The sequence below is a fragment of the Hyaena hyaena genome, unplaced genomic scaffold (assembly GCF_003009895.1).
Source record: "Hyaena hyaena isolate Hyena2069 unplaced genomic scaffold, ASM300989v1 scaffold_53, whole genome shotgun sequence".
In the NCBI taxonomy this organism is placed as follows: domain Eukaryota; kingdom Metazoa; phylum Chordata; class Mammalia; order Carnivora; family Hyaenidae; genus Hyaena; species Hyaena hyaena.
In genome coordinates, this window is record NW_024080686.1 from 2,424,768 (window position 1) to 2,435,553 (window position 10,786).

The window sequence follows — 10,786 nt, forward strand, 5'->3', positions numbered from 1 at the left end:
CTGAGTGAAGGCGAGGCAAGGGGAGGGTAAAGCTGTTCTCTACCTCCTCGTCTGTTATTCCTTTCTTTTTTTTTTTTAATGTTTATTTATTTTGAGAGAGATAATCCAAGTGGGGGAGGGGCAGAGGGGGAGAGGATCCCAAGCGGCCTCCACACTAACAGCACAGAGCCCAGTGCAGGGCTCGAACTCACCAACTGTGAGATCAAGAGATCAAGAGTCTGATGCTCAACCAACTGAGCCCCCCAGGCGCTCCCTTTATCTTCTTTTGATAAACGTTTAGTAAGCACCTACTATACTCTCAGGCTGTATGCCAGGCCCTGAAGATGCAAAGCAGAATAAAATGTAATTTCTGCACTTGGAGGGCTTGCAATTATTCACCCGACAAACATTTATAGAAAATCTGCTTTGTGTGGGGAGTACAGGCAGAAACCAGACAGGTGGGACGTGGCAGTGGGATGGTGACGTGAAAGTGCCATGGCGGAGGTACGGGCCCTGTGCCCTTGGAGGGAGTCCTCAGGGACTTACAGTGAATGCACAGGCGGGAGGGGAGAGGCATTTTACCTACAGCTTTGGCCTTGGCTGAGTGCTTGAGAGCCATACCCTAGGGAGGCGTCGTGTGCTGGAATCCTGGCCTGGGTGCTGAGGGTGTAGACAGACTCCGGACCTCTACCTTGGCTCGCTTGCTGATACAATAGCCTAGAACCATGTGCTAAAAATACCACGACCTCAATTTCGACCAGGTCCCACTGGGCACGATGAAAGCTATTTCAGGTGAAGATCCCCTGGCAGATGGGCCCGTGAGGCGTGAAAAGTGACACGGAGCTCTCTCTGGGCCTGTCTCTGCTCAAGACAGCCCGACACTGGAGTAACTCAAGCTGCCTGCCCCCCGCGGTCCCCTCCCAGCAGCCTGTGCCTTGCACCGGGCCAGCGCGGGTGACCACGGGTGACGGAGGTGTTGAATTCAGCCACCCCTCGGCGATGGGGCCTCTGGCCCTGCTGTCCCAGCAGCTCCGGCCACCCAGAACTGGGGGGAGGGGACAGGGACACACTCAGCCCAGGGCCCTGGCACTCCCGGGGAGCATCTGAGCCCTTCCTGTTTCCTGCCTGCCCTCCGGTCCCCAGGGCCTCGTGGTGTGCGTGTGTGCAGGGGAGTGGGGGAGAGGGTCCGTGCGTCCCTGAGGCCCCGGCCCACGCCTCCTCCCTCCGCCTTGCTCCTGATCACCACCCCTACCCCACTTTGTCCCACATGGATTTAGGGGAAACCTCTTCACCCGGACGCTGAGCGATATTGTGAGCAAAGACGACTTTGTGTTGGACTCCGAGTATCTCATCACGCTTCTGGTCATTGTCCCCAAGTAAGTGGCCTGGGGAGGTGGGTGTGTCGGCGTGTGCTGGTGATCATGGAAGGAAACCGGCCCGCCCGATGGAGAGGAAGGAGAGCCGTCCACGGCCCGGCCCCCGGCGGCACTAACTGGGAGTTAGTGGGCACGCGTGGGCGTGCACGGGAGCAGGGGCACACGGTGACAGAAGCGCCTGCTGGGTGCCAGCCCTGTGCCTTAGACAGGAGCCCACTTCCCTCACAGCAAACCTGGGGCTGCTGGTATTCCCTTGTCCTGAGGCCAGAGAGGTCAGCTGGCTTGCCCAAGGCCACACAGGGCCAGGACTAGAAAGTTCCAACACACATCACATGGGTCCTCTGGGGGGTCCCAGGCCCTCATGGGGAGGCTGGGTCCGGGCAGGGGATTCTCAGTGCCCATGGCAGGGCTTTGGGGTGCAGGGGGCACTCTAGCCCAAGTCTGCTCACTCCAGCCCTTCGGGAAGAGGGGTGTACATTGCCCTAAATACGTGGAACACCCCGAAGTTTTGAGCAGAAATCACTGAATGATTGTGTATCCTCGCAGACCAAGCTACACACAATGGCAAAAAACCTATGAATCCCTCTCGGACATGGTGGTCCCGCGGTCGACTAAGTAAGTGAGACCCCAGCCTGGCGCCTGGCCACCAAGCCCAGAGGGACGTATAGGGCGGGCCATGGCAGGTGGCTGAGCCCCCACGGCCAGGGTCAGGAAATCATAAGGGACGTTCGGTTCCCGGCCCTCGGCCGCTGGCTGGGCCCCTGTACATGGGCTGATGGGGACAGAGTGTCACCTCTGCGGTGACCTGTCTCCCCGAGGGGTGAGGACAGGGCTCTCCTGGCCCAGCTGATGAGTCCCGTGAACAAACGCTTCTCTCCACCAGACTGATCACTGAGGACAACGAGGGCGGTCTCTTCACCGTGACCCTGTTTCGAAAAGTGATCGATGATTTCAAAACCAAAGCCAAAGAGAACAAGTAAGGGCTGGCCGTGGCGGCTTCCTCCGGGTTTGGGCCATCTCCACTGCAGGTGCCACTGCTCCAACTGGAAGCTTCTTGGCGAAGGCCTCTCGTTTGCTTGTTTTAAGGTTCACTGTCCGTGAATTTTACTATGATGAGAAAGAAATAAAGAGGGAAAGGGAAGAGCTGAGCCGGCTGCTGTCTGATAAGAAGCAACAGTATGTGAGTAGACCACGGCAGGGCAAGCGGCTCCGGTCAAGGTCAAGGGCGGCTCCTCCCTGGGGGCACATGGTGTGTCTGGGGGAAAAGAGAGGGGCCCCCAGGTGGCATGTGAGCTGGGAGCTTTCCTCTGAGCTCCTGAGTCCTGGTGCTGCCCTTCCAGGAAGGGACTCCCAGCTCCGCTCTGCAGCTGAGAAACTGAGGCTCTTGGAAGTCAGTGAGCACCCCGCCCCCAGGAAGAGGACCCCACCTGACCCTTCTCCGCCCCAAGGTCGGGCAGGGCAGGTGGGGTTCCCTGACTGGAAAGTAGGTGGCTCTGTCCCCTCCGTCACCTTGCTGTTCTCAGCAGCGCAGCGCCCCAGGTGTGATGTGACGCCCTCTGTCACCAGCACCTGTATTTATGTCCCCTATGCTTTTAGCAAAGAGTGGGTGTTTATCGCAGAGACTTCTGACAAGAGCCACTCAGAAACCTCCCGTGTGCAAGGGCAGCAGAGCTCAGGAGGGAGAAAACCAGGCTTTCAGTCTGGAAGTGTGAACGGTGTGGCCTTGGCAAAGTCACTCTACTGCTCCATAAGATGGGCGCATTCCACATGTGGCATCCTCCCGCCGCAGGGTGGGCCTGAGCCAGGCGACTCCCTGCCTCTGTGGAATGTCTCCTGGTCCCTTCTCGCCCATCGCCCTCAGGGCGCGTTCTCTGAGAAGCTTCCAAATCAACCTCCAGAGTAGAGAGGAGGGGAAGAATGAGTAGGCCTTTTGGAGGAAACCTGGTGTGTAAACATAAGGCTGTAACTATGTGCTTGGGTGAAGAGCAAGATGTACCTCCCGTGTGGCCAAGTGTTTGCCCCAAGCCTTCTCTGATGTCAGGCCGCGGGAATCCGCACGTCCGGCTTGACCTCTCTGGGTCTGTGGCCTTTTCACAGGGACTCCGGACAAGTCACCCCTCAGAAGTAAGCCGCAGCTCGGGGGTTCCCACACTGGGGTTCTCTAAGCCCCGCTGGCCTGGCCCATCCCCTTTGGGGAGGAGCTGGGAGCTGGTCATAGAATTGTGCCCATGTGCGCAGTTTCAGCCCCTTGTATGTGTGCGGATGCGTGTGTGCACACTGATTGAACACACGCTTTTCAGATCCCAAATCTGCCAGGCTTTGGGTCCAGGCCCCTTCCCCCGAGACAAAGGGCTGAGGTGGCCCCGGGCCCCGAGGTCTCAGACCCGACGCGCCCAGGCAGGAAGGGTGGTCACCAATGAGCTGGAAAACCAAAGGGTTTTTCTCCTTGACCTCAGCTCGCCCCAAACCCTCATCAGCCGGGGCGCTCGGCGGTCTCTGTAGCTGAGCAGCCCTGCTGGCCCCAGCCCTGGCCCCGCGGCCCCTACCTCGGGCTCTGGGTGGGGGCTGGACTGTGGCAGCTGTCACAAGGGCCCAGGCAGGAGGCCCGGCCCGCAGCACGGGTGGTCAGGTCGCGCCTTTGGCACCCCTCTCCGCGCTGGCACAGACCCGAGGATGGAGGTGATACCCAGGAGCTCGACACCTGCCGCCTGGGTCTCCGGTTACCAGCCGGCGTTTTTTTACCCTCTGGAGGGTTCCGTGCCCCAGTGCTGCGGTGGGAACTCTTCCAGGGTCTCTCTGTGCAGGGGGAGGGGAGATGCGGAGGAGACACACTAGCTCGGAAACACTTGGCTCCCTGCGTGCCAGCGGCAGGGGTCAGCCGGGGGCGGCCCCGCCCTGGCTACGTAAGACTCTTCCCCCCTTAGCTCGTTGGGTGGAGGGTATGACCAGCACCCTCAGCCATTTTGATTACTCGTCAACCAGAGGGGACAGGCTGGGGCCTGGGGTTTCAGCCCTTTGAGAGCACAGGGTGGGGTTTTCCTGTGCTTTCTAGCTGTTTGCAGAGAAGATAAAGGGGGATGTGTCCTAACAGCACACCTGGCTAACTGTCTGCATGGTTAAGTGCACCCCGATCGCCACTGTTCCCACTGTGGCTGCACCCGGGGGAGACACACCCCTCAGGCAGAGCCGTTTCCGCTCACACCGCCCGGAGCTGTCCCTGTCCTGTCCGCCCTTGGAAGGGAGGTCCTGACCGAGGCCAGGCAGAGGGAGGGATGTGGGCCCCGACGCCACTGCCAGCGACTGGCTCTGTCCCTGGAATATGGGACCTGAAGACTTTGACAGCCCGGTCCCATCTCCAGTCCGACCAGCATGCAATCCCAGAGGGCGGCCCGGCAGCCCGGCGCTGGCGTCTCTGCGCCCCTCAGGCGATGCGAATGATTTGTTTGTTGTGATGCATGCTTGCTGAAAGATTAATAAATCATTTCTGTGCCTTTAGCAAACTTCCTGTGTTGCTCTTAAAAAGGGATCATCCACCTTCCCGGACCACAAGGTTAAGGTAACCCCGCTAGGGAACCCCGATAGGCCCGCTGCGGGGCAGACGGACAGAGAGAGAGAGAGTGAGGGCGAGGGAGAGGTAAGCAGCACCCAGGAGCCCTGGGCTTCCCCCGCTCGCATGCCCTCGCAGTGCAGGCACCCTCTGAGAAAACAGAGCCTCGCGTCTTCTGGTTTCGAGTGTGGCTTTCGAGGGCTTAAATCAAGGAGCCCGGAATCAAACGGCTTCCTCCTCCTCCTCGGGACGGCCTCCTTCGAGCTGGCCCCCGGCCCCGGCAGTGGATGGTGCTTGCTGGCCAGGGTGCCCCTGCCCTGTCTGGAGGTGGCTGGAGCTGGTGACGGGGACAGGCCCTGCTGGTGGTCGGGCAGCTCGGCTCTCCTCCCCGGCTGTCCTGGCTGGACCCCCCCTCTTGACCTTGGGCACTTGGAGGGGGTCAGTGGGAGCTCAGAGCCTTTGCTCTAGGACTCCAGGCTCCCCCGGAGGAGTGGCCACCGCAGCACCAGTGGCTGCTGTTGTGGCCGTGTGAGGTGGTCTCCCCGGAGAGCCCCCCCCCCAGCAGTGGCACGTGGATGACGCCAGGACCCGGGACAGCGCCTCCCTGGGCGGTGGGCTCCTTGGCGGCCCCGCGTCCGAGGGAAGCCTGGGAGCTGCCAGCTGATGGCCCTGAGGTCAGGGGCTGCCCAGCCCCCCGCAGCCCGGTCCACGGTGGCCCCACGCATGTGCCAGGTGGCAGGCCCGCTGCGCTTCCCCGGCCCCGGGAGCCCCGGAGGTCCCCGTCCTGGGCCTCGCCTGGGTCTTGCCCCCCGACTCGCTGCTTCTGCTGGCCGCCGGGCATTTCTTCTCAGCTCAGGGCTTGCTTCCTAAAACGCGTGTCCTCCCGGGCCCGGCGTCGGGCGGAGCGGCCGGCAGCCGTCACCTGCTCCCCTGTCTCCGCAGGGCCCGCTGCTGCGCTGGCTCAAGGTGAACTTCAGCGAAGCCTTCATTGCCTGGATCCACATCAAGGCTCTGCGGGTGTTTGTGGAGTCCGTGCTCAGGTGCGTGGAGGAGACGCCTGGCCTTGGGGGGGGGGGGGAGCAGCCAGCTCCGGGGGCCCCTTCCAGCCCCCCTGGTCTCTTCTGGGACATGGCCAGGCCCTCCCGCCCTCTCCCCAGCTCCTCCTGCAACCTGCTAAGGATTTCCCGGTCACGTGAGCCTTCCCTCTGCCCCGCGGGCCTGGCGACCCCTGGAGGGAGCATAGCACAGTCTCAGTCCTTGACCTCCGAGGCCCAAGGCGGCACAAAAACGAAAACCTGACCCAAACCGAACTAATCACAAGAATTTTGCCTTCTTTGTTTCTTAACAAAAGTGAAAAAAAGTCACTGTGGAAAGTTCGGGAAGTACGGGTAAGCACAAACAGTGAATAAAAATCACCTGTCATTTTAACGCCCGGAGAAAACACTGCTGGCTGGCGTGCAGGTGTGAACTCCTTGAGGAGCTTTTTTTCCTTTGTGTTTTGCCTTTTTTTCATTCTAGTTTACAGATCTACCTATTTTTTGACTGCATTTTTGTCAAAATGGAATAGAGTATTTTTTGAGACCTGCTTTTCCGCCGCCTTTTGAATATGTCAAGTGTCATGAGCTATGAGGGGTGGGGATCTTGGTAGCATCACACACAGCTGGCTGTACCCTTTTTTTCTGGAAGCTTCCATCCCTGCTTCTTGGCCTGCTCTGGCCCTCCAACCCTCTGAAGTGCTCTCCCCTGCCCCTTCCCTGCCTGCAAGCCAGGTGGTCCCCAGATCCCTTCCCAGCCATCCACCCGGAGGCCTGTCCCCTATGTCCCCTTTCCTGTCTGTGCCTCCTACCTCTTCCTGTCTGCCTCTCACCTAACCCTGGCCTTTCCTGGACGTCTGGCTCATCTTCCCCGCCCCGGACCCCCCGACTAAGCCCTTCCTCCGGCTGCCCCGTTCATGCCAGTGGCCTCACGTCCTTCCTGTTACCAGACCCCAAACCTCCAGGTGGGCTCAGATGCCTCTGCTCCCTCATCTTCACTTCCTGTGCCCCCCTTCCCGCCCTCTTCCACCTCGCCGGCTCCTGCCACAGGCTCTCACCTGGGTCTCTGCCTCCCATTCATCCTCCACGTGGCTGTCAGCTGTGGTTTTGTCCAAACACAGAGGAGGTCTGACCGTGGCTCCTCCTGTGGTCATTCCCCCCCCCCACACACACACCCATCTCAGAGGCCTGGAATGGTATGGGTTGTGGCACTGGTTGTAGGGCCTAGTCAAGCTAGCCTGGAGTGTTCCAGCCATGTGTAGTGTAGACGGGTCCAAGACTGACCCTGCTTGCCTTGAAAGTCAGTGGTCCTCAGGCCCACTATGGTGTAGACGCCCATTTGCTGGAGAGCTAGAGATGGATGTCCCTAAGCTGGACACAACTGGGTATTTCTCCTAAAAGTGTACGTGAAAATAATTCTTTACAAGACTATCAGTGTATGACTTTTTATTTTCTTACTGTGTATGTTTCCTGAATACAGTTGTACATATGAACACTGTTTAAAAAATTCAAGTTCAGAAATATGTACTGTGGAAGAAGTTCCCAGCCCCCACTGCCTATAGATAATCACGGTTAATGGTTTCAAGACTCTTCTCTTCCCCCCAAATGGGATCCTTTAAGGTTCTGCAGCTGTTTTCATCTGCTGTGAATCACAGTCTCTTCTGTGCCTGTGAAGCTACCTGATCCTTTTTTAATCACTTTTTCATATTCTATCCTGAGGACAGATCATGATCCAGGGAAGTCGATGTTGAACGAACACGTTTGTTGGAGCGCACAGCCGGTGAAGTTCACCTGCTTGCCTGTTCCTTTGACCCCTGCTGGGCTTTGCCCCGCCCCCCAGTCGGCACCTGGGTGCTGCCTTCCTCCCTTCCTCTTCTCCAAGCTGTTTTGTTTGTACTTCCAGCCTATTGGGGGAGGGGGGGCGGCAGGAGTGAGGGGTTGACTTGCTCTCTATCTCCATCACCCAGCCTAGAGTCAGAGTAGATGCAAAATGTTCGTGGACTGCATAAAATCAAAGGGAAGTGGACTCAGCCGTAGGTTGAGGGAGAGCTGGCTGACCTCGGGGCGCAGTGACCCAGGGGCTGCCGTCAGCTGGGATGCAGAGTGGGGGAGGCTAGCGAGTCTGGATCTCAGGAGAGTCGTGGTGGGGATCCGGGGTTGAGGAATCCTAATGGTGGCTGTGTGGCTGCGCTCGTTTAGGGAGAGGCCATCAGAGGGAAAGTACTGAGAGGGCACCTCGGGGAACCCCAACCTTTAGAGTGGAGGCAGGGAAACCCATGAGGAAGTCAGGGGCAGGAGGAGGGAGTGGCTGACGAGTCAGAGGGAGCAGAAGCTTAAGGACTCATGTGTCCCTGGGAATGGGTCATGAGGTCACTGGTGGGACAAGCTCCAGTGTGGTGGCCGGATGACTGGGTGACATGGGACACTGGATACTCTCAAGTTTGGAACAAGAGCCCTAGGGGGCTGAGGATGGTTCTTTAAATCAGGGCAAGATGGGGAGAGGCTACAGGGAAGTGGCAGCGGCCGAGAATGCCGGCACCCCTGCAGCACAGGGGTCTCGTTATGGGGGCCGCCTGTGAGAGCTCCCCACCAGGTGACCTCGGCGGTCAGGGAGGAGGAGGGGCCTCTCCTGAGCCGTGCAGGAAGGAGCAGCGTGGGGGGCAGCCTCGGGGAGAATGAGCATTGACCCGGCTATTCCCAGAGGGCATTTTCTGAGCAAAACAGAGAAGGCTTTCGTTTACATTGATCCAGAGGGAGGGTTAGCAGGGAAAGGGCTGGAAGGATCTGGAAAGAATGTGGGAAGCCCGGAAGGCAAGAGAGTGGGCTGAAAACGGGGCCGAGGGCTTGGAGGCTTGAGGGGGGCGAGGGGCTTTCAGTCAGTCAACATTCACAGTGTTGAGGGAGGGCCCGCTGCTCTCCAGGTCTGGGGACACAGTAGACCCTGCACACAACAGACCCGTGCCTCTGCCCCAAAGGACTCACGGGCTGGGAAAGACAGGAGAGCTCAGACACAGGTGTCCTCATTCGGGAGGAGAAGTGACCTCCCAGGGCAACCTGGCAATGACTGGTGGAATGACCAGGCTGGACGACGGAGCAGGGGTGGCCCGTGGTCTGGGAGCTGGAATGCCGTCCTTAACATCCGCGTGGCCTGGGGGATGCTCAGCGGGTGGAGAGAAGGGTGTTGGTGAAGCCGAGGGTGTGGAGTGGGTTTCTGGAAATCACTGAGATTTGCAGTAGGGAGTCAGGAGGGGCCTGATCCCTCAGGTAAGATGGCCATGCCCCCCACCCACCGCTCCCCGCCCGCTCACTTCCCCAGGGAGCCGGGAGATGAGGCCATCAGCTGGGCCACCCCCCTCGCCGTGACCAGGCCACGTGTTGCTGTCCCGGTCTGCAACTGCCAGCTGCTCTGCTCTTGCCTCCTGGAAAAACGATGTAGGCAGGGCTTAGAAATCGGGGTTCTGCTGGCCCAGCACCCTTAAAACACACGGGACTAAGTAGGTGTTAGGCTTGGCTTGTAGCGCAGGCAGCAAGTAGCAAGTGCGGTCACAGCCTCCTTCACCTACACTTTCCTTCCCGCAGATGCACCAGACCTCAGTGCTGCCGCGCACGCCGCACCAGTAACGGCCCGTTAGCCTGTTCTCGCCCGTTCCTCTCCAGAGAAATCGTTGTTAGTCTCACCTGACCCTAGACGTTTCATTCAACTGAGTTTTATTTTCTTAAGCCGTGTCAGCTGAAGCTTTTTTTTTTCTCACTAGAACTTCTTCTATTTCACGTTAGGGTTCTTTGAGCCCCGTTTGCACCCGGAGTAACTTATGTGCACATTTTGTCTGTCTGGGAAGGTATGGACTACCGGTGAATTTCCAGGCCGTGCTCCTCCAGCCGCACAAGAAGTCCTCCACCAAACGTTTGAGAGAAGTTCTGAACTCTGTCTTCAGACATCTGGATCAAGTGGCGGCGGCAAGTGTACTGGATGTAGGTATAAAATCCAGAAATAGCTGGGTTTCTACACAGAGGTCACCTCCCGACGCGGGAGGCACTGCCCAGGACCCGAAACCGCCTGTTAGAAGGGCTACGTTTCACAAATGCGGAAGCGTAACAAGAGGCTGTGTGTGTGCATGTGCGTGTGTGTGGGGGTGGGGGGCTGCACTGTGCGGAGCAGGAGATGCTGTCAGGGCCTCCTCGCAAGCCTAAAGACGGGACAGCGAGTTGGCTTTTGTGTCTAGAGCAGCGCCGCGTGTTCTTCCATAGGCGTCCGTGGAGATCCCGGGCCTGCAGCTCAGCAGCCACGACTACTTCCCCTACGTCTACTTCCACATCGACCTCGGCCTGCTCGACTAGGAGCCGCGGGCGCCACGCCACCTTCCCGTGCGCAGGGACCGCCACCGCCTCCTTCCCTTGGCCGGAGGATCCTATGGGATTTAGATCTTTAGAGAAATTGCTCACAAAAGTTAGTTACAGTTGTATTTATTATTTTTTTTAAGTTACAATAAAGAAATGCTCAGTCCTTTGAATGGCCTTTTGTATTCCAACATAATTCAGGACCAGACTTGACGGAAGTGGGGACTGCCTGGACACTGGTCACCTGCTCCTGTACTGTGTGTCTTAATGGAGCTCCTGGGGGGGGGACTCAGGAAGAACATTAAAAATTGGGAGCTGGCGGGATAAGCTGCCGTACTGCCTGACGGTCAGCGGGGATGGGACGGCCCAGAGACGAAACACCGAGCCTGAGACGCAGTTCTCAACGGACAACCCGTGATGTTTCATCCTTTCTATAAACTCGCTTTCCGTCCCACATATCACAGAGCGCACCTGGCCTCGCGGGACACACACACAAGCCGTATCGTGGCGGG

The 10,786-nt window shown here is 58.7% G+C and overlaps 1 protein-coding gene across 5 annotated transcripts in view; it reads left to right on the forward strand.

The window, feature by feature from the left end:
* ATP6V1C2 (ATPase H+ transporting V1 subunit C2) overlaps positions 1 to 10,570 on the forward strand; it is a 54,066-nt gene extending 43,496 nt beyond the window's left edge. For 2 of the 5 annotated variants that reach the window (XM_039231035.1, XM_039231036.1), the window contains 7 exons: positions 1,257 to 1,355; positions 1,902 to 1,970; positions 2,239 to 2,331; positions 2,442 to 2,535; positions 5,845 to 5,942; positions 9,776 to 9,908; positions 10,185 to 10,570. In XM_039231035.1, the coding sequence (XP_039086966.1) occupies positions 1,257 to 1,355; positions 1,902 to 1,970; positions 2,239 to 2,331; positions 2,442 to 2,535; positions 5,845 to 5,942; positions 9,776 to 9,908; positions 10,185 to 10,274 (676 nt within the window). In that variant the 3' untranslated portion in view covers positions 10,275 to 10,570. Of the gene's footprint in view, positions 1 to 1,256; positions 1,356 to 1,901; positions 1,971 to 2,238; positions 2,332 to 2,441; positions 2,536 to 4,851; positions 5,422 to 5,844; positions 5,943 to 9,775; positions 9,909 to 10,184 lie in introns of those variants that run through there. The other 3 variants (XM_039231033.1, XM_039231034.1, XM_039231037.1) reach the window with 2 other exon arrangements.
* The last annotated feature ends 216 nt before the right edge of the window (positions 10,571 to 10,786 follow it).